Source organism: Chanos chanos, chromosome 1, assembly GCF_902362185.1.
Source record: "Chanos chanos chromosome 1, fChaCha1.1, whole genome shotgun sequence".
Lineage (NCBI taxonomy): Eukaryota > Metazoa > Chordata > Actinopteri > Gonorynchiformes > Chanidae > Chanos > Chanos chanos.
In genome coordinates this window covers 51,357,520-51,383,793 of record NC_044495.1, presented here as the reverse complement: position 1 = coordinate 51,383,793, position 26,274 = coordinate 51,357,520, and the positions used below count along the sequence as shown (strand labels likewise).

At 41.4% G+C, this 26,274-nt stretch overlaps 1 protein-coding gene across 1 annotated transcript in view; it reads right to left on the bottom strand.

Moving 5' to 3' along the window:
* grid2 (glutamate receptor, ionotropic, delta 2) overlaps window positions 1-26,274 on the bottom strand; it is a 279,373-nt gene that overhangs the window by 102,316 nt on the left and 150,783 nt on the right. Inside the window, exons 3-4 of the mRNA XM_030783937.1 lie at window positions 7,822-8,106; window positions 2,600-2,805 (exon numbers count right to left, since the gene is read on the bottom strand). Coding sequence (XP_030639797.1) covers window positions 2,600-2,805; window positions 7,822-8,106 — 491 coding nt within the window. The remainder of the gene's footprint in view (window positions 1-2,599; window positions 2,806-7,821; window positions 8,107-26,274) is intronic.

The following is a 26,274-nucleotide window of genomic DNA, read 5'->3' as shown; positions in this document are numbered from 1 at the left end:
AAATCTTTCAAAATATTCCTATAATATTCAAGTATATGAATAAAAATAATACTTGTAGCAAACTGTGTAGTTTAAGTCATGTTACATTTGCATTATATTATGAAACATACTAATAATCCAAAATGAGGTAGGAGATCCATTATAAAAATAATTAATCTGCAACACATTAACTTTTTGCTTTCTATTTTCTTTATAAATGTTCTTTGGACCACCAGTGGACTAATTTGACAATATCCAGTCCAAGCAGTTCAGTTTTCTTTGGCCAGACTCATCTCTGATTCTATACTCTGCGGATACTTAAAGAACATGGTGGCCTAGTGTTTCCAAACTTTGAGTCATCTGCAATTTCTGGTTCTTTCAGATGCGGGCCATTCAGGTCTGGCCCTCTGAGTATCCCTTGATACCCTAGAGGAGCACTGGGGTCTTCTCAGTAAAACCACAACATGTCCAAGATGTTCCTTTCTCTGCTAAGTAGCTTTTTCGTTAAATATGAGCCTATTATTAGTCACTGTCTCACGGTGCTGCAGAAACTACAGCACAAATACATCAAACCTCCTTCCTTACAGCTCCTCTTCTACTCTGAAATGACGCTTTTTTGTGGGGTGGACATCCCTTAAGGAACTCAGGATGGTCCTCTAAGGGTGTACATACTCTGGATGTTCCACTCGGTAAGAACAATATGCACTCCTTCCAAGACAGACTCCTTCTCTGTCCCAGGCCATACATATTATTTTTTATTTTAAGATTCGCTCTCTGTTGCCTGCATGTAAAATCTCTTTAGATGCTCCCTTAGTTAATCACCGGATATCTGTCAGCGGATAAAGGGCAGCACAGAAGACCAGCTTGGTCTTGGTTCACACCTTTCCACTGTTTCATCCATGGATTTCCAATGCTCCTTCTGTTGCTACTCGTGAGAAGTTCTATGCAAGACTACAGAGAGCCAAGTGTAAAGCTATTAAAGCATAAACTATCCAAGTTTTACTGACCTCATTATTACCTTCTACACTTGCACTATTTCTGGCCTAGACATTATTTTGTATATATGGTGCATTTCATACCTTTTGTAACTTCTTTCCATACTTGCACTTTTACTGTGATGTGCATTCGTATTCACTCATTATTATTTATCCATGTGTCAACTCTTCAGCAATAATAAAAAAAAGGTGTTCCCTCCCCAATAACACACACACACACACACCCACACACACACACACGTCTGTGTATGCACACTCACACTATGAGTTACTGATTACTCCATTAAAGCAGCATGTCTCCGGAACCAGCAAGATGCTGTACACCAAACAAAAGATGTTGGTCCACTTTGAGAACACAGAACATTACAAATTCAATGAACAACTCATTAAATCAACCTCACAGAGCTGACGAAAACCTTAAACAAGCCGAATAATCTAATAAACTGGCTTTACGTGGGTGCTTGCACAGACCGCACTATTGAGAGCTTAATGTGAGGACCAGGCTATAAACACATGCCAACTTAGAGAGCCAGCATCTGTTTAATAGTCTTTCCTGCTGTGGTAATAGTGAAGGCCCAAATGAGTCCACTGTAAGCAGTCAGCAGGTAAGACTCAAGGCCAAGAAGGCCATCCCATCTTTTTTTTTTCGGCCTTGACTCACTAACAGTAGCACCATGATGCATACAGTCCATGTGACTGCAGTCATCTCCGCAAACGAAGCAATCTCGGGCCATCTCGTGGGGTTTACAGATGCGTGATTAAATGTTGCATCTTCGGGAAATGTACACAACATTTCACAAATGTGATTATGCCACGGAAAAAAAAAAGAAAAAAAAAAGAAAAAAAAAACCATTAACAAAGTCAACTGAAGCTCAATTTAATCTCTGACTGTAAAGCTACTCAGGCAAAGGAACAAATATTGAAACATACGAAGATTTTGCATAGGTCAGTTCACTCTCTCTGCGTTTACCGTAGACTGGAGGCTAAAGCTACGCCTGTGGGAACTACTTTCTCCAGTCACTCCCACCACTTCCTCTGCCTGCCACAAATTGGACTTTGATTTTCTTTTCACATGATATTTTTTAATTAAAGGAAAATGAGAACAGCATGCAAGATTAAGCACTGCTCCTTGCATTAATTCCCAAAGAGAGTTATCACGGATGGCAAAATGCTTAAATTATTTCTTTACATACATTGCCAATTAGAACATATGACTTGTTTCAATCAAAAGGAAATAAATTACTCCCCTGAGAAATAATACAAAAAAGAAACTAAAAGAAATCGATTCCCTTCTTTTCATGCATTACCTACGTCACACCTATGTCAGCGTTCAACAGTCATTTACACGGAACACAGTGCATGTTTTGGACAAGACATAAAACACATTTAAACCAATTCAAACAAACCACCATAAAACACAATGTCCTCACTACTAAGCCAGAAGCCTTAACTGCAGCTACCACATTGCACTGTAATGCTTAGCAACAAATGGATTTACTTATACTTTTCAGAAGTAGAGAGCTGACGGATGTTCTCATCTTGTTCTCGACGGAAACCCTTAAGCATGACCGCCTTGCGTGAGATAAGTCGTGAAAATGTATGCGCGGGGAGGCAGGCTGTCGTACCTCCGTAATGAAGGCCTTCGCGCTGGCCGGGCTCATGAAGAGCACGGCGCGGCGTAACGTGTCGCGGTATCGGTGCAGCTCCTCCACCCTCATGGTGCGAAACATGCTCGTTATCATCATGTTGATGTTGGACTCCACTTTCTGTAGGGAAACATCCATTCCCTGCTGAGACGTCTTATCCAGAAAGTCCTGGATCCCCCTGATATCTGCAGAAGAAAAGAAGTTGCCGATCACGTTAATCACGTCTACGGTCCCGTTTGAAACCAATCAATAAATCAATAAAAAGCATCCTCTCCTTGTCTCCTCTCTTTCTAAATATAGAGTGGATCGGTGCCAACAAAATGGCAGCTGCTCTGATGTGATCACTTACATCCATCTGCTCTCTGTGAAGATCAAGGCAAATGACAGAGAAGAAAAAACTACCTTGGGGCAGCGGAAATAGGTCTGTTTTACCCTGTACAGTGAAGAATAAGAGAGGCCGGTTCATAATACGACCAAAACTGCACTTTGCACAAACAAATGGGCTATGTTTGTAGTTTATTTCCTTTTAAAGGACAGCAAAACAAGCACGGACAATGCGTCTCTTTTAGCTGCAGTCATCTTCAGTTGGCAAACAGTTGCTATAAAACTGTATTCTCCTGCATTTCATTTTCACTCGGAGTATAATCACTGAAAGGTCTCTTCAGCATAAGGGCACATTAGCATTTTCATGTCTAGCACTGCCGGGAGAGGGAGACCTGTGTAATACATCTGTCGCCGTGGTGAGGTGGAGTGTCGTCTCTGAGTTGAGGTAAATAAACCATGAATCAACGAGCGCGGAGCCGACTGCACACTCATCTCTCCGGCGAGCGAGTGCTACATCAAAACGGATTCTACACGGGGGTGGGGGTGGGGGGGGGGGGTCTGGGGCAGGCTGAACCCAGGATCAAAGCAGGCCTGAGAGACAGGACACGCTGAGAGAAGGAGGAGGGTGATGAAGGTGAGCTTTCAGCCTTTTGGCGTGACGGCAATATCGAACAGACGCTTCGAACTAGCACTTGGGAGACAGTCCTACTGGTTCTATTTATGTAAAGCCATGAGACAAATAAATAAATAAATAAATAAAATAAAGGAAGATTAAATGCAAACTATGCCTGGAAATACCAATGGTGCTAGGAGTTATGAATTCAAAGCCTGCACTCAGAATCAATTTTTGGAGACTTTGTTTTTTGATGTATCCCATTACTCAGTGCCAGAATATTTCAACACACGCATCGCATTTGGTTAAAACAATCTGGGTGACTCTTCATGATATTAAGGACACTTTGCAGTTCATACACAACTTCTGAGGCTTTTTTAAACATTTTCTCTTTGAACAGGGTGGCCCTGCTGTGGGAGGTAGAGTGTGAGGGAAGGACAGAAAACCAAGAATAGCGCTCTCCCTTCTGGATTAATTAGTCAGGTCAACACCCCATCCAGAACCTGCAACGGGACGCCGCGCCTCCATCACCCAGAAACCGAAGATACGGACTGGTTTGAACCAGGCAGGGGGTGGAGGCGGGCGTGTGTGTGTGTATGTGTGTGTGTGGTGGGGGATCCAAACTCCACCAGAAGAGCTACAGCCTCCATCTGTGCACTGGCCTAGATTGAAAGAAAACTTGAGGCAGCGGTTCTAGTCCAAAGTTCCCGGTCGTGTTTCTACGCTAGCATGGAGGGCAGGACTCAAAACAGGCAGCAGCTTGTGTTTTTATCGCAGGACACATGGAAGGGTCTTTCAAATTCCCAGCACTGTGGGTGTTGTCTGAGCTGTGATGTTTAATAAGGAGGGATGGTACTAGGGGTACTTTATGGAAGGGAACAACAGTCGCGCAAAGAGGAGAGCAGTCTGTTACCATTCGCTGTTTGATAATGTGTTCTGTTTTACAACTCCATAAAAAGCCAGATACTAATGTTCTCACAACCTAGACTGCTATCTGTATTATTAACTGCAATCAAAATGACCGGGTGGAAAGAGGATATAGCTGTGAAAGTCTTATAAAAATAAAACAAAAAAAAAAAAACCCTGAGACCCGTGGCACTCCATTAACACACAAACGAGGCACTTTTCATTTGTTGGCAAAACACACATGTAATTATAATCAACATTCACATCTCCATTATCATTAGCTCCACCATGGCTTTCCTCTAGTCAAAGCTCTCCAGCTGGGACTGAAAGCACGTCAGGGTGGCGTCGTCAAGCCTAGTCTGAGAAAAGTTTTCACACATCAGCACAACAATTAACCGTGCGTAGGCTCATTTTCCAAATGTTGCCGTAATTTCATTTCACGCATGCAAATGAACTATGATTAAAAAAATAAAATAAAATAAATGAAGAAGTACAAAATCAGTTCTTTTTGTCGGGGAAATTATGTGTGCACTACTTAATAATACATGCATGCTAATATTTACTGATAACACGTAGTAAGATTTTGCCCCATTAATTAGGATATATATATATAGTTGAAAGTAGACTAGTATTAACCTGCTTATTTCACAGTCATTCTCTTGCTTTCAAACCAGGGGCTAAATCTGCCTCTTAAGCATAACCATTGGGTGATGATATTATTGGTCCAAACCAATCATTGTCCGTGTTACTAGTTTTGTACATAATATGACTTTTAGCTCATATAGAAAGGTTTTCATAAATCTGAGTCCCGAAATTGGAGCGCTCCATAATAGGGTGGCAACCTCGACTTATCCTCTCTACGCTACATCGCTAAAAGCTACAATGCTCCAAAATAGCCAGCACTTACAAATTATGCATTTCACACAAAACAGTGAATCAACTCATTTTCACCTCAAGTCAAATTATATTTACCACTTTTTTTTTCTGGGGGCAGAATGAAGGGGCTCCGGTGTGAGTGTGTGTGTGTGTGTGTGGGGGGGGGCTCATTAATACAGTTTATGACAAATGGATAAGCTATTCTGTACAACATGCCCTGGCATAGGCATGGGGGCTTTGGTGTGTAGTGAGCTGTGGCTGTGTGTATCCCACGGCGATGCAGGCTGATTGAGTGAGAGCTATAGCTTTCCTGTATGTCTCATCAGGCCCAGAGCAGCAGGGGCTTCTCTGCTATGGCCAGTGCCTTCACTCTGCCTCCCAACACCTGCTACTTGGTTAGACTGGCCCAAAAAACAAACCTGTTCCTGATCAAATCAATCTCTGAGTTTGCCCAAGAGAGAGGGACAGAGAGACAGAGTGTGGGAGAGAGAGAGAGAGAGAGAGAGAGAGAGAGGGCGGTAGGGGGGAAAAGAAGAACGAATGCAAGAGAAAGGAATAGAGGGGAAGAGAAAAAGAGTGAGTGAGAGAGAGGGAGAGCGAGAGAGGGGTAGGGGGGATAAAAAGAAAGAGCGCAAGAGGAAGAATGGGGAAGAGAGAAAGAGAGACAGACAGACGGAGAAAGAAAGAAAGAAAGAAAGAAAGAAAGAAAGAAAGAAAGAAAGAAAGAAAGAAAGAAAGGGGGAGAGAACAGAGAGGAGAGATTAATCGTTGAACTTGCTACAGATGAGTTAGGTTAACCAGGTTAAGCAGAAGCCAATAACCTACCTTTCTGTTGCAAGTATGAGAGCAAATGTATAGTAACATAGCTACGTAGAAAGATGAAAATAAAATATACCCAAAGTATTGGTCAGGGTTAGGTCAAAATGGGTCACTCCCAGTGAAATAACAGTTTGTTCCTTTTGATCAAATGGGTCATTATTAATAGAACCCCCCGTGGCCCAAGCTAAATATGTCTGACACATTTTGTGAGCTGTGAAATTTCAGTAGTGTGCACATTAAACAAAAAAAGAACTTTAGCTTGTATCGTGTCTGCTCTTGATGGCTAATGAGCTGTAGCAAACTCAATATTCAAATGGAATAGTTACATAGCCACAAGTAGTGATAACATTCCATATCTATCCATCACCATGTCTTACATACGTTGTCTAAAACATGACCTAAAATTGGAATACATTATAAAGGCCTACGGCGTCGGAAAACTCCAGAAACGTACGCCATTAACCTGTTATCGGTCTTAACTGAAAAATATCCAGCGGCAGCGTTTTTTCGGATCACTTTAAAACATGAAAAAAAAAAAAAAAAAACCCTGCTCTCTGTCCTCTGTTCCTCGTGTTTCTTTACGAGTCTTGCACTCCAAACCCAGTAGGAGGCTTGTGATTCCAATCAGGGCAAACGCAGCAAACATGCATTTGCACATATTTCCCTCGAGGAAGTGCAATATCAGCACAATCATATAGAACAGGAATTGGGATGTTAGGTAAGGGCTTCCATCAAAAAAAAAAAAAAAAAAAAAGCCTCCATGACAGATTTACAAAAAACATCACATTGGCAGAGGCTGGTTTCTATAAAGACGGGAAGCTGTATATAGCCTGGAAAGGTAAAACAGCAGACACCGGCGAGAGCAAGATTTAAATGGTGGAAGCCTTGTTAAGCTTCACAAAAAACTGGGGGAAAAAAAAATACTGAGACAGAGGTAGGAAACTGAAATCAACTTACAAATGCACATTTGATTCGAAAAGCTGCTCAATTTAATGGTCCGTTGTTCTCTCTCAGAGTGTTCTGGATGTGCAGAGCTTAATACACAAGAGATCTATCTGAGCTGGTGATTAGAACTACGCTGGACTTAAGACAGGGGAGACCAGCCACTGGGCTTCATTACAGCTACAAAGGGTAGTGCTTTTGGACCAAGCAGGCCTGAAAATGGATCTGTTTCTCTTTAGGGAGACACAGTTATCTATCCTGAATTTAACCTGGAGCATTGGAGCATGTATTCTGCAGGGAGCAACACAGTTAGGTCTGGGTCCTGTTCCGTCTATGCCCCCGAGTCATAATCTCTCTCTCTCTCTAACACTACAATTGTTTCATAACACCCTTCCTTCCAAAAAAAGATACACATTCACACCATCAGACAGAGACTCTCTCTCTCTCTCTCTCTCTCTCTCTCTCTCTCTCTCTCTGCTCATCCTTCCTTCCCTATAGGTTGCAATGCATTTTTCCTGCCTTCTCTCTCACCCTCATTGATAAAACCATGACAGAGTGTAAATTTTTTTACAGAGTTGATGTGACACTGCTAACAGAAGCTATTTAAATGCGCGATTCGTAGGTTCACAGTTTATTTGCAGTTGCGTTAACACTTTTAACGGTCTGTCGGCCTCAACTCTCCGTGCTCAGAAGTCTCCGGAGGAACCTCTCTCTTACTTACCGTAGTCGGTGTCGTAGAAAATGATAAACTTCTGCCACGTGTACTCCATAATCACATGGAAGATGACGTCGTTGAGGTAGACGGGCGGACGGACGAAGAGGGTGTAGTCGTCGGGGCGGGCGCGGCTGGTGGGCGGGCAGCTGGAGCGAGGGGTGCCTGAAGGGGCTCGCTGGATGAAAAGGTGGGGGATGTGCATGGCGTCTGCCAGGGTCTGCAGAGAGCCTGCCGACATACAGCCAATAGAGCTGACTAGTGCCAAGATCCCCCTGTTCATCAGCTCACAGGCTGGAGGAGTGAGAGAGAGAGAGATAGAGAGAGAGAGAGAGAGAGAGAGAGAGAAATTTAAGAATTCATTACTGGACTTGCTACAGATCAGTTAAGTCAGACAAGTTAAGAAAGAGCGAATGAAATGTCTTTCTGTTGGGCATGGACATTAGATATGACTAATTTGGATCATATGGCATAATCTTTAAGTCTAATCAAATCGCAACATCTACTGTCAGGGAACAATCAATGTCTTTTTTCAAGGCTTTAATTACTCCAAAGGGGCTCAAAGCAAATCTGATTCTTTTATCCATTCCATTTTACAGGCCTTTTTTACCATTCAGCAGTTTTAGCCAGACTCTGTCTACTGAATACCGTCTACTGGAGTGTATCAGGGAAACAGCACAACGCTGACAAATGTTAGGACCTAGTCACCCCTATATCACACATCAATACACGTTTCACATCAATGCATGCACCGTCACACACACACAAACAGATGTACGCACACACACGCACCCTTACACATACACACCAGAGCAGAGTAAATATGAGAGACCTTGGACATTTCGATTTTTTTTTTTCATCATTTCTTCTTGTCATTACTTTAATGTTCAAGCGAAAATTAATATCTTTTTTTTATCCTCAATCTGTTCATTTGGGAAGATATTTTTAAGTGCTGTTTTTCCCGTGTCCGGTTTTGACGCATTTACCGTTTGATAGGCTCAGAGGTAAAATACAGGGGGAAAAAAATCATTTCATTATGTATCATTAGAGGACTGATAATACCTTATAAGGCAATGATAGGTATTCCCACCTTTCCTCTCCGTTTATATCCACATAGAAGCTCATTGCACTGTGAGCTCTAATGAATTTTCTGCTTGTGGGTCTATTCAGTACTATAACTTCTGTTTTTTACAGGGTCGTCCTGTTCTTTCTAATGAGGCTACTGTACTCTGCTGTACAAAGCTATTTTTATATGTGCCTGGGGCTGTCTCCCCTGACCAAGTCTCCATGCCCCCTATTCTACCCAACTCAGGCACCTTGCCTGTGACCCTCGGTACAGACTCGGGGCCGGGGAAATGTGCGCTGACGCCAGACACGAGCATTCATCTCTCCTGGACCGCTTTATTTCTTGTCACAAAGTTTGGGAAGGTGAGACGGCGGAGTGGAGAAACGATGCAGAGTAATTTGCCAACTCTGGCAGAAAAATAGAAGTGTCAAGTAAGGGCAGCACTGGAGGAGGCACTGACAATGCTGCTGAAGAGGCAGAATGAAAAAAAGAGGAAAAAAGGGGGGGGGGCAGAGAGAGAGAGGGGGAGAGAGAGAGAGAGAGAGAGAGAGAGAGAGAGAGAGAGAGAGAGAGACAGACAGACAGACAGACAGAGAGAGACAGGGAGACAGAGAGAGGGAGGAGATCATAAAACAACAATAAAGCACCTTAGCCAATGAGAGACAAGTGCCAAGTGGTCAAGAAAGTGAGTTCACTGGGCTTCTTAATGTATAAATCCTTTTATACTGGTACATATGCATTAACCAAAACACACACACACACACACACACACACACTCACACAGACAACACAGCATGTCCATGAAAATGTGTAGAAAAATGGGTTCATACATTTTTAATTTCACACAAACGTATGTGCACACATGAACACACTTAGCTACACACACACACACACACACATACACATACACATACACACACACATTAAGACATAAGGAAGGTTCGTGTAAATGTGTACAAAAATACATTCATACATTCTCAATTTTACACAAATATATGCGCCCTCACACACACAAGCATGCCGGCATATGCACACACAAACACACACACACAAACACGCATGCATGCACGTATGCGCGCAAACGCAGACACACGAACGCGCACACATACACACACACACACACACACACACACACACACACACACACACACACACACACAAGCACACAAAACACACATCCCTAATGACCTGGCAGACAGCTCTCTGATGAGTCCAAAGCACTCATAGCCTCTACGGTAAATGAGAGACTGACCTCCTGATCACTACAAACCGGCATCTCTTTCACTGAGGCCTTGTGTAAATGACACACACTGGACTTTGATAAATGTCAGAAGTCAGACCTCTTGATCAGAGATGCTGCAGCTGGCCCCGGCTCTGCTCTCAGCCCGCATTAAACGCAGAGACAAACACCCAGACGAGATACTGTGCATACTCATGAGTTCTTAGGGCACTAGCATAGTCAAGCCTACTTAAAAAAAAAAAAAATTCAAAATATCACTTTAAAATGAGAGATTACGCTTCCAAAACAACATGTATCAGTCATCAGATTACTTAGCGTTCAAATGTTCAAATTAAGTAGTCTCAATGCTCATATACTGGTTAAGCATGTGATCTCAAATATTCCAGACTGTTGTAGACTTTGAAATTAATGGTGTGGGTTTGGAGAATGAATTTGAACATCTCTGCTATACTTATTGGTTGATTACTATGCGCTCTGTAAGTTAAAGTAACATGATGGTTTTCAAAGATCTCCGTGATATAGGTATTTGCTTTTAGCACTTCCAAAGTTTAACAAAAGCCTCCTCTTCAAAAAAAAAAAAAAAAAGCATATTTGCTCTCAAGATTTTTGTGTGTGGATATTTGTCTTATTCTCACCAAAAAGTGAAACTCCCAAAAATAAAGATGGAAAAAACAGCAATGTGAAGAGCAAGTTTGACGAAAGGTCAGCCACAAACGCTGGCCTATTTTTTCATCTTCTGAGAGACAGTGCGTTCAGAATTGGTCCAGAAAAACATACCTCAAGATCCCAAAGTCCTCCAAGATTCTCAGCGCTGAAGTATAACTTTTCTAACCATATTTATGACAGGACAGAAGTTTTACCATTACAAATCTGACCTGAGATTGGCATTTCCTTCCTATCCCCCCCCCCAAAAAAAGCAATAGCATATGTCTATGCTGAAGTTCATCTATTTATAAATTTAATTTTTTCTTTCTCCCCCGCCTGCTAAACTCTGCCTGATTAAATGAAATGTCAATCAGTTCCACAATGCACAATAATGAGATGAAAACTCTCTTCGTTTTTTTTTTTATCCCATGAAATGAGTGAAATTGCTGTGACTACCTTAAGGCGTAAGCATTTAATTGATTAAAATGCCAAAGTTTTAAGCTGAATAAGCCTAGCCTGAGTTAACAAGATTTCACTTAACAAGACGAGTATTCAGGGCGCTACATTAGCCTGGTATTACGGATTGGACTGACTCAAAACGAATAGACTCTGCTAATCCTTACTTATTAGGCCACTTTTTATGAATTAGTACTCTCATCTTCCCGTGTGTGTGTGTGCGTGCACACATCCCCCGGCACGCGCACGTACACACATAGAAGCGTGGAGACTCCCTGTTTCCCTCCTTAATTCGCTTGGCTAACTATGTTAGCGCAGGCGCCACGGCATAATCATTATAGAATCATTCCCGCGATTAAGGGATTGATTTGGTTTTAAATGATTAAATCAAGTCTTAATGTGGTCCCGTAACCTTGAGGGGTCCCAAATATGCTCCTACTCAAATACACAACAGAGCGTTCCCGTCTAATCTGCACACGCAGGAGAACAGTGGCTTCCTCCTCAATCCTGAGAAAGGACAATTAGTCCCACAGAATACACTTCACATGACTTGTTAAGGACAGCTCAGTGGCAAAGGAATTTTCTAGAAACAGCAAGAAATTCATTTGGGAATTAAGACATTTCTTTTTTTTTTCTGTGTTTTTACAGATTAGGTTTATGTACACAGGTAAATTTTTAATGTAGATTAGTTGTAATGTGAAACATTAAAATGAGGATTTTCTTTCTTTTTTTTGTTTTTTGTTTTGTTTTTTTTGGTCATGGATTACACCAGTAAATTCGTTAAATCTTACTTTGCAATGTACATCAATTTTTTTTTTCAGCAAGTCTTTTATTGCTGACTGTCTGAAAATGGTTTTCCACTTTATTTGGTACTTCAAAGAACTTTTCAAAGAACTTTTCCCATCTGCTCTTTCATTTTGTAAAGATGAATTTCATATGTTTGCACATCTCTCTCTCTAAGCACAGAACACACATGGACCACCCAAGGGAGCAAAGTTCCTGTATCGAGAGCATCTTCAAACACAGCCAATGCACGCTCCTGCTTCTAGCACTAGCACACGCTGTGAGTTTCACAAATGATGCATTACATCATCAGAACCGAGAACTATTAGCTCAGACCCGAGCTGAAAAACCCGTAAGCCGACCCATCGACAAGGAGGAACTCCTTGTCTGAACGCAGACCTCATAATGTGGTACACCTGAAAATCCAGATGTAGCAGCTCTTTCAATACAATAAGCGCAACCACAATAAGTGTGACCGCTCTTACATTTGACAGTCGGGCACTTTTTCTTTGAATAGTGCATTTCGTCGTCTCCGTGTCCCCAGCGCCAGCTAATGCAGCAGTCACACCTGAGTGACGACGAAAGTACTCTAGTCTGTTCTGAAGAAAAGGCTCCATTTACCTTTGACAGACTGACATAAGGAAGCTCAATAGCACGCTGTATTTCAGATCACATGACCATTCCGTCTCATTCTACTCTCTTCCCCCTCAACGCTGATGTACCTATACACAGCCTTACATCTGCACTTACAAGTGTTTGCGTGGCTTCTAGATTTTACCGATCCGTGTTCTTTAGTCAGTCTCGGTTTATATAGATAAAGCAGACATGGTTTTCCTCCCTCAGAAGAATACCTGGCAATGGTAATGGGGGGAGGGAGGGGCGCTCACACATGAAGAATGCAAGAGGAGCATTGCTCTCTCCTTTTCCCCTCCTCTTCCCCGTCCTCTGCTGCATCCTTTTCTTTTTGAGGAGCACTTAACACCTCCTCCCTACAGCAACTCCCCCACCCAACTTCCTTCCCTCCATCCCTGAAAACCTGCTGCTGTTGAGCACACAAGACAAACGAGGGCCCAGAGGATCACCAGCTCTCTGTTTTATAGAGGAGGCTTTTGCTGCTGTCACTTTTATGAGAGAGATGTGCAACTCATTTTCTCTCTTTCTCTCTCTCTCTCTCTCTCTCTCTCTCTCTCACTTCCTCTCTCTGTCAGTTGCTCTCTCTGTTTCTCTCACTCTCTCTCTCTGCTTTCTCTTTCTCTCTCTGTTTCTATTTCTCTCTCCCTCTCATTGTCTCACTTCCTCCCTCTGTCAGTTGCTCTCTCTCTCTCTCTCTCTCTCACTGTTCCAGGCCCTTTGAAAATGCATCTCTGTGTAACCAAACCAAATGATACAATGAGCACAGCAGTATCTGTGTAAACAGATATTTTTGCCAGTTTTTCCCCTTCCCAAAATGTATCAGAGGCTCCATTAGCAAATTAGCCACTTATCAATTGTCTAATTAGAGGTGGAAATGTTTTTTTTGTTCTCTAATTACTCTGAGATAATGTAATCCTATTTGAAAAAAAAACTTGGGCTTGTAACAATTATCAACGATTTCCTGTTAGCTGCTTAATAACTATGGATGGCTATCTTAACTGTGCAATGCAAAGCATTCCCCGTTGACCAGTTCTAGCAAGCTTTCAAATTGCATGAAAATGGACCACAGTTGTGAAAATTGTAGCAGTCACAAATAACCATTTACTTCAATTGTATTTCGCACCATGACAAACATAGGAACATGGGCTTCCACTTTATCCCCAATATACATTCATTCTTTCAGTCTGAATGGGGTGACAAAGATATTTGCGTATTAACACAATGTATGGAGTTAAATGGTAAGGTTCTAGGGGCTAAACCCAATGAACAAAACTGCCGCTTCATATTAAGGGATCATTCACTTTTCCTGTTCTGTGCAAAACCATGTTAGCATGCCTGGTGTTCCGATTCAAATCAGTGGGATGAAAACACACCAGACGCAGAATGTTTAAACAGAGTTAAGGATGTTAGCATGGAACTGTGCCTGCAGGGGCAAACAGAGAACCTCAACTAGCCGCAGCTCACGCCCTGTAGATCGGAGCAAATCCCCCGTTTTTACTTCTCTGCGCATAAAGCTGTATGTACGTGTGCATGTGTGGGAGTGGGAGTGTGTGCGTGTGTGTGTGTGCGCACGCGTGTGTGTGTGCGTGTTCATGTGATTGCGCGTGTTTTCTTGCTACTCCCGTGAATCAGCATGCAAAGTTTCCTCCTTAATTGAGGCAGGCCAAATTGAGTCATTCATCACAGAGAATCGTGAGTGCTACGCGGCCAGAATAAAGCAGTGAGTCATTAGAAAACTCTGCAGCATTCTTCCTTTTCCTCCCTTCATCTCCCTTCTCCATTCATCTTGCTTTGCACTCTCTTCTCTCCTCTCTCTCTCTCTCTCTCTCTCTCTCTCTCTGCAACATCCCTTCCTCTGAAGGAGATCTCTTATCTGCAATCTTTCAGGCTGGGAGTCAAAGCAAAGTCCCACTGTCGGGCATGAAAGCGAAATAATGAAAAAAAAGAAAGAAAGAAAAAAAAAACCCAGATTTGTAAATCAAGACAAAGCATTGCAGATTGCAGTTGGATCTACGTCCCTGGTATTTACACACTGATAATGAGAAGATATGCAAATGAATCTCCATGTGAGGCTGGAGATGTTCCGCTGCATATCTGTCTTCATTTATTAAATCATATGACCAAGAAATACCAAAGGAATTTCATTCAAAATGTAATTCAATCACACCTGCAAAATATGAAAAATGATCAAGCGCAGTCCTGAGTTTTATCATCTAATGCGTAGAAAGTCAACAAATGCATGTGAATTAATATGAAATGTAAATGGGCGTACTTCCAGTATATGCTTGTGCTTTGTTTTGTTTTGTTTTGTTTGTTTTATTTTTTTTTTATGTAAATGCAAACAAATATCCAAAAGAGGAGAAATCAGGGCTGACAATTGCACTAACGTAGGACAGTAACATCTCCTTAGTTCTTTTTTAATACACGGCTGCAAACATCGAATTCATCCTGCGTTTTTTGTGCGTTGTTTAACCCCACTGCTTCAATGTTCATCAGGTCTGTCCGCCAACAAATACCGCCTCTTTCTTTTATTCCTTTATATTTTACCACATTTTCTCTCAATCCGGTATGTCCAGTTCCACGTTTTACCATATTAACATAAGTCCCCGATATTTTTCTGTTTCTTTTGCCATATTACCAAACCATCACTGCTCAGCATTTCCTTCATATCTTGCTGAAGTTATTCAAGAGGCAAGAAGGTGACATTGAAGCCAAAGTGAGGAAAACGGATAATTCACTCAAGGAAAAGAAAAAAAAATTACGACTTTCAACACTTAGGTTACAAAAACTCACCCTTTGGTAGTTACAAAAAAAAAAAAAAAAGCGCAAAAAGGACTTTGAAGAAGTTTTGCTGAGGGCTAAATTATAAAAATAAAATCTTCAAACGAAACAGCTGTTCCAAAAGACATATTTGAACACTGATTTTAGGCTTTGAGGCAGAAGATGGAATACACCACGGTGAGCCTCGTAATTACGGACAGGGAGGATGAGACGCACTCTACCCGCCTGGCAAAGTGCCAACTCAGCTGTTCCACTGTGACATCCCTTTCTGTCAACATTAAAATCACAATCAGATGCAAATCCATCAACCTATCAGTCCATTAACTCATATCGTGATCTTCGGTTCAAGAGGTAGGAATTTACATGTGCTCTGTCATGTCTGACAAAATGATACGATGATTTATGCGGTAGGCGTTGACCTTCCTCGGTGATGAAGATGGCTGGATGTGTGTTTAAACTGGCATGATTGGCATAGCATTTCATTACAGGTATTATCAGACTCCTAACTGTCCGTTACGATCCTGCAAAGGCTGGTAGGACCTGTATCGTTCATGGTCAAAATGAGAGGTTTTTATAAAATCTAAATATTACTCACACAATAACATAATGAAAAACAAAATGAACGAAACGTTTAATAAAACGAAAAAACAAATATCAAAGCAACCTACGATTCACCGTACAAACAAGTCACAAGTTTTAGTTACTCGATGCATTTTCAACATAATGTTATATATTCATGTCAAGTATATCATATTACAACTATCACAACACGCAACCTATAATATCACTGCTTTATTGTGACTTGACTGAAAATCTTTTCTTTTTCATTGTTTACTAATTTGCCATGACTTGTGGTCAGGTCTAGTTTGGTCTCTGCGCTAAGAAAGCTTACTTAACGCTGACGTAAAGCACTGAATCACATAATTAAATGATAAAAAAAAAAAAAAGTCACAGGTATCCAGGGCTGCTGCTGAGAAAAAATAATAATAAAAAAAAAATAAAAAAAATTAGCTGTGAGAGAAAAAACCAGAAAAAAAGAAGAAAAAAAAAACACGCTTTAAATGAGCAAACCCTCCATAAAAAGGAAGTCGTTTGATGAGTGAGGGAGAGTTGAAAGAGGACCACAGAATGGCATCTTTTGGACAGATGGCTGTGCTCTGTCGAATGAAAGGGTAAGCTGGGAGGAGAGTCCCTCTCTACACTGTGTTCTACTTGAAAAGCTGCAACAAAATCTGTTCAAGCTCCACGACAGTGGCTGCTGTTGTTCTGTTTACCCATAATTAAGCACTGGAGCAAGAGCAATCAAACAGCCCCAATGTATGTTCAAACAAGAGCTTTTCAAAAATGAACACGCCACTCTTAGAATGAACTTTTTTTATTATTATTATTATTATTAAATTTCTTTAATCACAGTTTTTCAGAAAACTGTTTTACGACACAGGATAAGAAAATATTCGCCTATCTAAATGTGCAAAGGCTAGATATCAATGTAGGCTTTGATGTTTCTAAATAATTGACAGTTATTGGTCATGGCCATGCAAGCATTGGGATGATGAGTTTCGATGTATTGTCTGGGTTTCAGAGATTTCTCTCTCTGTCTCTTTCTCTCTCTCTCTCTCTCTCTCTCTCTCTGTGTGACTATGCACCATTCTCTGGAGGAGGATATATAAGCTGTTTCCTTCTTATAAACCTGAACGAAAGAGAACGTTCAGTCTGCCCAGCCATAAGCAAACAGTGACCCTGAGCTTCTCTGAGAGCATTTATAGTATCTGTATGAGAGAGAGAGAGAGAAAGACAAAGAGAGAGAGAGAGAGAGAGAGTGATGTATGGGTGACAGAGAAAGAGTCAGAGAGAGAGAGAGCTAGAGAGAGAGAAGTGACAGCTTTTGTTCAAAGGTGCTCAAGGAATCAGTCTCTGGACAGGAAGAAATAAAGGTTTTGTACTGAAATTCTCTCCAGTGCAGTGAAATTCTCCACATTTTCTTGATATTCTCTCTATCTCTCACTGATGAGCACTGCAGTGGTTTGATTATATATACAGTTGGTACTGGAAGCACTTCAGGGTGTTTTGCAAATAGAGGAGGAGAGAGAAGATGGGTGGTGAGGGGGGGTGGGGGTGGCGGAGGGAGGGGGGGGGGTCATCTAATTAACTACACAACATGCTGGTTGCTGCTGGGAAAGGAATATCATGCTATAGAACACACTCATACACACATTCCAATTACACACACACACACACACACACACACATATGCACATACAATTAAAAATAAACGTGTGCAACGTCCCTAGCTCAGTCGGAGAAGTAAGCTAAACTTGTTTCAGAAAAAAATAAAAATAAAAAAGTAACATTACAAAATTAAGAAAAACGATTGTTTAGTTATAGCATCAGATGCCTTCAATCCAGCTTCGGGATAAAAAAAAAAAAAAACCTTTCAATTTCCATTGTAACCAACCGTCTTCTGGTTCATGTCAAATTTTCTGTCTGAATCCAAATCTTAAATACTGAGGTAAGGTTCATCACATGCTCAAAAAACAAACAAAAAACCCTTATCCATGTGCTGTAACTGATTTTTTTTTTCCTTCAATTTGCTCCCTCGCTTGGAACTTCTGAAAATCAGTGTTTCTGGTGTCCCCTGCAGACAGATCGATGTAGCAGACCGCTTTGTCTATTTCACAAGTTAGTTGAGAGGAGTGCCAGTAGACACTGGTGAATACAATAAAAAGACAAAGTTGCCTTTGACTTTCATTGCTTTCAGATAATTGGAAACATCACACATATTTAACTACAGCTAATATCCTCCTGCATTTGATGTTGTCTCCTCTTGTTACGGAACAAGAGGAGACAACACCTCCTTTACACCTCTCTCTTTTGCTCTTTCTTTCTCTCTCTCTCTCGCTCTGTCTCCCCTTCCTCACTGTCTATTTTCCTATTTTCTCTTCAGAAAGGAGGTGTTTAGCCTTATATCTCTCCTTTTTCCCTTTCTTTATCTCCCATTCTCTCTTCCCTTTTTTTCTTCCTCTCTCCTGAGTGGTTTGTGATAATGCTATGTGATCACAAGGAGACAGACTGACAAGGAATCTGGATCTCTCTTTTTCTCTCTCTCTCTCTCTCTCTCTCCCTCTCTCTCTCTCTCACTCTCGCTCTTGCTCTCTCCTTCTTTCTCCCTCTCCTGGCAGAGGAAAAGTCTGAGTTATCAAGTTCAAGACAGCTGAGTTTTCTCTCGAGCCACAGAGGCAAGGAGATCTGTTCTGTGAGTTCTCACGACGGCTGCATTCTGCATCGTGTCCTGGATGTGATTAAAACAGCCCTCATCAAGCCAAAACTCCGATCATTTCACGACAGACTGGTCCCTCGACAGTGACGGCTGCCTGTAGCCTCTCAAGACCCAGAAACTCGCAGATGAAAACACAGATTCGACAGTGACATGCTCTAACTCCGTGACAGAGCGCAGTGGGTGGAGATGGAGGGGGTTCTTCAGAAGGTTTGTTTTGTTACTGGGGGGGGGGGGGGGGGGTTTATTGAGGGACGCTTTCAGAATCATATTTTAAACTAAGTAAACAAAGAGAGAGAGAGCAAGAGAGAGAGAGAGAGAGAGAGAGTAAGAGAGAGTGTTTGCCGGGTAAGGGTAGCCAGCAGGTACCTCTGTGTCAGAAAATCTTCTCTGTTTGCCCCCCCCCTTCCCTCCTCTCCCAACCTCTTTCCCCAGCACTACTGTGACAACCCACATCAAGCATTTAAAACACCCAGAGTAGCAACAAGCCACATCACAACGTACAAAGACAAAAACTACACTAGAGTCTGTAATTTGACACTCCAGTTCTTCTCCTCTCCAAGCTACAGTAATACTGATGAATCATTCATACTGCAAGCTCTAATCAAGCTCAATACCTCTATGTATACATGGGTAAAAGAATGCCAAGAGCAGGTACATTCACTGTGAGAGTGAGCAAGCGAATGAGAGAGAGAGAGAGAGAGAGAAGGAGAGAGGGAGAGAGAGAGAGAGAGAGAGAGAGAGAGAGAAGGAGAGAAAGAGGGGGAGAGAGAGAGAGAGAGAGAGAGAGAGAGAGGGTACTGAGACAAAATAAAGAGGGGGTGAGGCAGGAGCTGTGAGTGTGGGACACAGCGAGCCTGTTATCACATCTTACAAGCTGTCCGCTTGCAAACCCAGTTCTGCTCATCTGTGTCATAAAATGGTCCAAAAATTAAAATGTTGTGTCAGGCCCCTGCCCGGTTTTCTGAGAATACGGTTTGGACAGCGCTCTGAAAATAACACCGAGAGGAAATGTTTTGATCCTTTTTTTTTTTTTTTTTCGAAAGCATTTTAAAGGGTGTCAGTGACTCAGCCCCAGAGAAGCGTTGTGAAGCTCCGTACACGCACGCCGCGGCCCCGTCGTTTTCTGCCAGCGCAAATATTCCAACTATAATCTTAATTCATCTGGAGCAAGGTTAAGTGTGTGAACATAACCCGCATCGCTCAGTGAAATAAAAAGTACGACACGGAGGAATTAGCAGGGGGAAGAGCGGAAAACCGAAGGAGTGACATCGCAGGAAATGAGATGACGGCTCTTTCATCCAAATATAAAAGAACGGTGCATGTCAAATCTTTACCATCTTAAACATTTCAAACACATAAATACGGGAATAAATTAATAAATAGCCTCTGGAAACTAACCAAACTCTCCCGCACACCTCTGCTTCCCTTCAGGAAGTCTACAGTACTTAGACTACAAGCAACTGCAAACAGGTCTTGCCAGTAGGTGTTTTGAGAGGGTAGAGTCAGGTGTTCCACAGTATAGAAATCCTAATAAGCAAGCGTTGGTCTGACTGACGCCAGCACGATCTGATAGAAAAGTTATCCCTAAATCTTTGGGTCATGTTCAACCTGTTATCACACTGTTTTTAATACAACAGGTTTCATTTCCAATTATGAGGACCCACTATTATTATAGTAATTGAGAACTTGAGATGGCTGAAAGTGTTATCAGGAAAGAAGCATACACGGAATTAAATAAGACCGCTATAAAAAGTAGCTTACGCTCCAGCTATATAATCTGTAACTACAACTTTAGCGAAACCCTAAGCTCATCCCGAACCTAAAACTTAATCATTTCATTTAATCGTTAAACAAAATCATTTCATTCAAGTCCACACCGAAAAAAAAAAAAAAAAAGCTAAGTATATGAAGCCAGGTTGCCATGGTGATGCAGATGCTTTTCTGTATTGTAGAGCTCTGTTTCATTTTAAGATGAAAGTTCACAGTATATAATCTCCATCCAAGATTAGCCCTAGTGCTGCCGTGTGGCAAACACCCCCTCAGACACTGCTGAGGGACGGCCGTTACACGGTCGCCTGGGGGCTTATCTCTAAATAATGCGTCTCAGCACTAAGCATTTTAGCATCATTCGTGTCAAGGCACAGGAAACAGGCTATGATTATGCAATGCAGAAATAATAATTTTGGGTGGGTGGTTGTGAGAAGATTTGAAGGATAATTTTAGTCTCTCTCTCTCTCTCTCTCTCTCTCTCTCTCTCTGACTCAGGAATCTTCCATGTTCAGTGCCAATGCCAGTGAAAGCCTTGTACTGCCGCAGAGGGGATTGTGGGTATTGTTTACAGTCGGGTACAGTCCTTTGAATATCCTTTCTTTGAGAGGATGACAAGAGATTTCTATGACACAGATGAGAGTGTATGCTTGGAAAGACTTTCCTTACTACACTGATTACTTAGAAATGGTACATCCAGTATTGGAGAGAGGAGCTTTCACTGCAGGCTGCCGCATAAATAAATAAGTACTTCAGAGATTTAGACTAAGATGTGTACTTTAGATGTACAGCACATGTTCGGCTTATTTACTTTGTTTAGATATTCTCATAACATGTAATGGTGATTTAATGTGCTACAGAGATTGTCACGCCCTAGCGGTGCCGGGCCAGCTGAGCTAATGTGATCGAATATGCCAGAGTTTTGACTTGCACTCTTAATCTTTTAAGCCCCAGTTCCGGATGTGTTTGCTCAAAACAGCAGCTGGGGGGAGTGTGTGTGGGGGGGGGAGTCTCTTTTAATAAAACAAAAACTCAAGGGGGTTTCACGGTTCGAATCCCAGCTGCGCTTCACTTGCTGGCTTTGGCCAGGAGGCGGAGAAATGCAGTAGGCCGTGCTCCTCTAAACAGGTCAGTCGGCCAGGGTCGCTCCCTCTCACTCTGCGCTGGACCTTCACGGTCAGGTAACGCCGTGGTTGTGAGCAGAGAGTGAGGCAAATAGCCGCTCCTGACTGAAAGTTCTATGTCGCTTGACCATAGTACACAACACGAGGGAAAAGAAAAAAAAAAAAAAAAAACAGTGCTTGGTTTCTCAGGTGTTGGAGCAAGCAAGCGCTAGCTACTCTCACCTTTACTGTTGTGTTAAGGAGAAATTTGTGTTATTACGGGTTCTCCGGTAATCTAAACTGAGGACACAGAAAGGTAAAGATTCAAAGAAAAATTAATTAAAATAAAGTGTAGACAGATGCGCACAAACTCGCATACACATACACACACAAGCACACACACACACACGCTTTTCATTTCTACACACACACACACACATGTACACACATACACCCTCAGCTGAACATATGTGGCACTTTTCTCATCTCATCCATTCATCCATCCATCTATTCATTCAACACTTGCTCTTTTGCTTTCTCCATTCCAAGGTTGTCCTCCCACTTTCCTGGCCTTGTTGGGACCTGGACAGATGCTCCATTTAATGCCTTAATTCTGCTTGCTGTCAGCTCTCCAATCTCTTTGATACTTCAACACCCTTTCCAGTTTAAAAGAAGACCATGATCCAATTTGGAAACCTGGCAGGTTCCCAGCACAAGTGCCTTGAGTATGGGACCAGGAGAGCATGCATCTACAACTCTGGAGCTATGCGTGCATGAGTTGGTGGTATTTGATTACACAGCAATTAAGCAAGATGAAAAAACGTCACAGCATATCTATTAATACGTTAAAGAGAAATGAGGATTATGAGAAAAAAAAAATCACTTAAAAAAAAAATCACAGGATTTCACAACTATCTGCCCCTCATTCCTCTCCTGAGAATTGAACGTTAGATACAGCACTGAGCAGGCAAAGAACAGAGAAACCCGAAAGAGCTTCTACGGGAAGTCCTAAAATGTCACGCGGGACTCTTTCTTTTTTCCTTTGTGAAAGACGCTATCATAGCCATATTTAGACAAATTTGTAATAAGCAGATCAAATATTTTCCTTCCTTTTTGGGGGGGGATCAGAATCTCTAGAGCAAACTGGCCGGCCATAAAAGAAAAGAAACAAACAGCTAGAGTACTAGAGTAAAAATAAATATAAAACATTTTTAAAAATACTGCACAGCTTGAAATTTTTTTTGTCAAGCTGAGACACAATCCCCCCTTGAAAAGAAGGAATGGAGAGTTCTGCCCAGTATAAAAATGAGGCAGCAAAAATTTAAAAGCCTGATATTGAATAATTGATAAGACTCAACATGCAAGAAAGTGTGTTCTACTGATCTGAAATTGAGTCTCTTAAAGGCCACAAACACAGAAACTATACAATAGTGACAATCTGGGGGATAGTAATATAAACCTTGAAAGAATTTATGCTTTAGGCTCACACATATCACAGTATTTTACTCATTCCCTTTTAATTGTAATCAGCATAGTAACCATTTACCGTGTAACGTCGAAATACAATATCTCGCTAAGATCAATAAAAGGCTCTTTTGTGGTTTTGCTGTTGCTCATTTAGTCAAGACAACCATCCACTGAAAATCAGGGCATGTTCAGCACACACTGTCACTAAGTTTAGATCTTTCTGGAAACATTTACTGTTTAAATGTAACTGTCCCTACATGACATTCTGATGTAACTTTTCTGCATGAGCTCATTTGCATAGTGCTCCAGTAAGGCCTGGACAGAGACTGCTTAATATTACTGCAGCTGTACCAAATGGGACCTCCACGAAGGTCTCGACAGGGTTCTATTAAAGAGTTCTGTTTTGTGAAACCGAAACCCAAATTGCCCTGAACTGCGCTGTGAGGATAATAGCGGTAACTCAGTAGAAACCAATATTAAAAAGATTCTTTATGAAATCTGTGGGGGGTTTCTTTGTTTTGTTTTGGCTTGGGTTTTTTTTTCAGCCCATTGTGTTGTATTTCAATGGTTACCATTGACATTGGAGGTGTCACTATGCAACATTTGGAACTCCCACAGTTTATCCACCACCAATTTCGACAGTTTTTGAGCACGGTTTAACATAATGGGACACAGTGTCTAAAAAACTGTTAAACACATTGAAATGTTGTGACTCCAACAAAAGACAATTGATGAAAATCTAGGGGATAAAAGTGGGCCTACTTCACATGATGGGTCTAAATGAGCCTAAGTTGGCAGAATCTTCTATTATGAAGATGACATTGATATTCTGTCTTCGGGACCACCGGGAAAAAAAACCAAAACAAACAAAAACAAATTCCAAATACGTCACCTCTCTTTCTCTCTCTCTTTGCCTCCTGTTTAGACTATTTATGCCATTTTCAGAGCCACTCACTCCTTCATTTTGCTTGATTTTATTGTGAATGATAAAAGGAAACCAAGTAACAAGAGCGGAGGTATGTTTTACATCAAGTTGATCACAAACAAGATACAAAAAAAAAGCAAGAAACGTACATTAGAGAAAAACAAGGAGACAAGATGGGTATATAGAAAGAAAGAGAGGAGGGGAGGGAAAGAAAGGCTATAGTTGCCATGGCAACACTAATTCAATTCGAAGGCCAGCAACAGGGAAAAAGTCCTCTTCACTGTTGACTCTTTCTATTCTCTGTCCCTGTGTGTAAAGCAACAGCTTGTTTGCATGGAAAAATACTGTGTTTACACTATTTATGATTCATTATTTCTGATTCTTTTCTTAGCATTCATAATATATTGTTTTGGGCTCTCTTTTCATCTCCCCTCTGTAATTTTTTCCAGTGTTCGTCATTTAAACGACTTGTTCACAGGAAATGCCTTTGTTGTTTTTATTTCTTTCACTAATTGAGTCTATTTCATGAGCCACTGCTTGTATGTGAATAGAAGGCCTTCACTTGAAAATCTGCAATAACAAAAAATTACCTACTATAATTCTATAAGTACATTTTGGCTCTCCATATATGACAGACAGAGAGAGAAGGATAGAGATGAGTAAATAAAAGGAGATGAGGAGAAAGAAATGCTTACTCTATGACAGATAATTTGATTACACTATATCATGGTAATTCTACAAAACCAGAATATAGTGATGTAAAATTATTAGACATTGTGTCTCTGTCAGAAGTGACTCACAGAAGCTCAGGTAAGAAACACTGGCTCTCTGCAACCACACTGTGTGTCTAAGGGGGTCACTGTTATTGTTCCATTTGGAACAAAATAACTCTCTGTTCTCAGAGGACAAAAATGTCGAGACAAAAGGAAAACAAAAAACAGTAGAGAAAAAGAGAGAGAGAAGGTGGAAGGGAGGAAAAGATGGAGACACACAGTGATAGAGAGAAAGAGTGAGAGAGAGCTGACAGACCTGTTGAGCACTAAGACAACCGTGCAGACACAAAAATAAAACAATATTTAACAACTCACAAATTTAAAAAAGAAAAAACGCCTAAAACTGAAGCTGCAGCTCACCGCCCTCCATGACAGCACAGACAAATTCCTAAAGTCCCACACATCACAAATAAATTATAGGATATGATGACAGTTTATAATGGAGAGAGAGAGAGAGAGAGAGAGAGAGAGAGAGAGAGAGAGAGAAATACAGAATGAGAGAGAGAAAGAGAGAGAGAGAGAGAGAGAGAGAGAGAGAGAGAGAGCCAGGGGCTTGTGTTTTCTCTTGAGTGACTCAACTGTGTCCTGACTGTTAAACAGCTCCCTGTCATTAGGCTGGCCCTTGGAAAGGTCTCATTGACCTATTATAACAAGATCTGCCCAAACATAAAAGGTCAGGTGAGCAGGGGTTTATCACTGTCTTTCACACACAGACACACACACACACACACACACACACACACAAGCAGAATCATAATTACAGTAAACAACACTAAACTCATCCCATTCCCCTAGATCCCTGCTGGACTTAGTGAAACAATGGCTTTTAAGAGCCGCAAAACCTCATAACCACTCGTTGCCTGTGGATGCTGTGGGAGTCATAGACTTCAGCTGTCCCATTTAAGTGCCTTGTAATAAAGCACTGGGGCTGTATGATTATACCACAGCTATTTCTATGCCTGTTTACTCTCTGACTCCTTCCAAAAGCATAACAGAGGAGGAATGTGCAGGAAAATTGGCCTTTGCGATAGAAAAAAAAAAATTGCTACCATCATTAAGTGTCCAGCTGGGCTATCTTTAGACTGTGACTCAAACATCCTTATGTGTGGTGTGACTGAAATGCTACAAGACTGCAAAACAACATCCTTTATTTTAAATAAACCGAGTTTAAAGATATCATTATGATGGTCAGTTAATTGATCTGTCTTCCTGTAACGGCTTAAAGTGCATGAACAAGCTACAGGATGAAGAAAATCCTGTAACATTAAACATGTCAAATACGACATACAAATGTGGCAGACAACCAATTACCTCCAGGAAACTAGTGTACTGAATGTAACACACTAAAAAAAATGAACACACACAAAATAGAAAAATGGAACACGGACAAACACAAGCAAAGGGGGGTGGGGGGGGCTGATTTTCATTAAAAGATCCTGTCATTAAAAAAAAAAGCAAAAAAAAAAAAAAAAAAAAGTCAGGCGATAAAACGGTTTCACAAACATAACGTGAGGATTAATGGGTCTGATTAAGTGAATGTGTATCG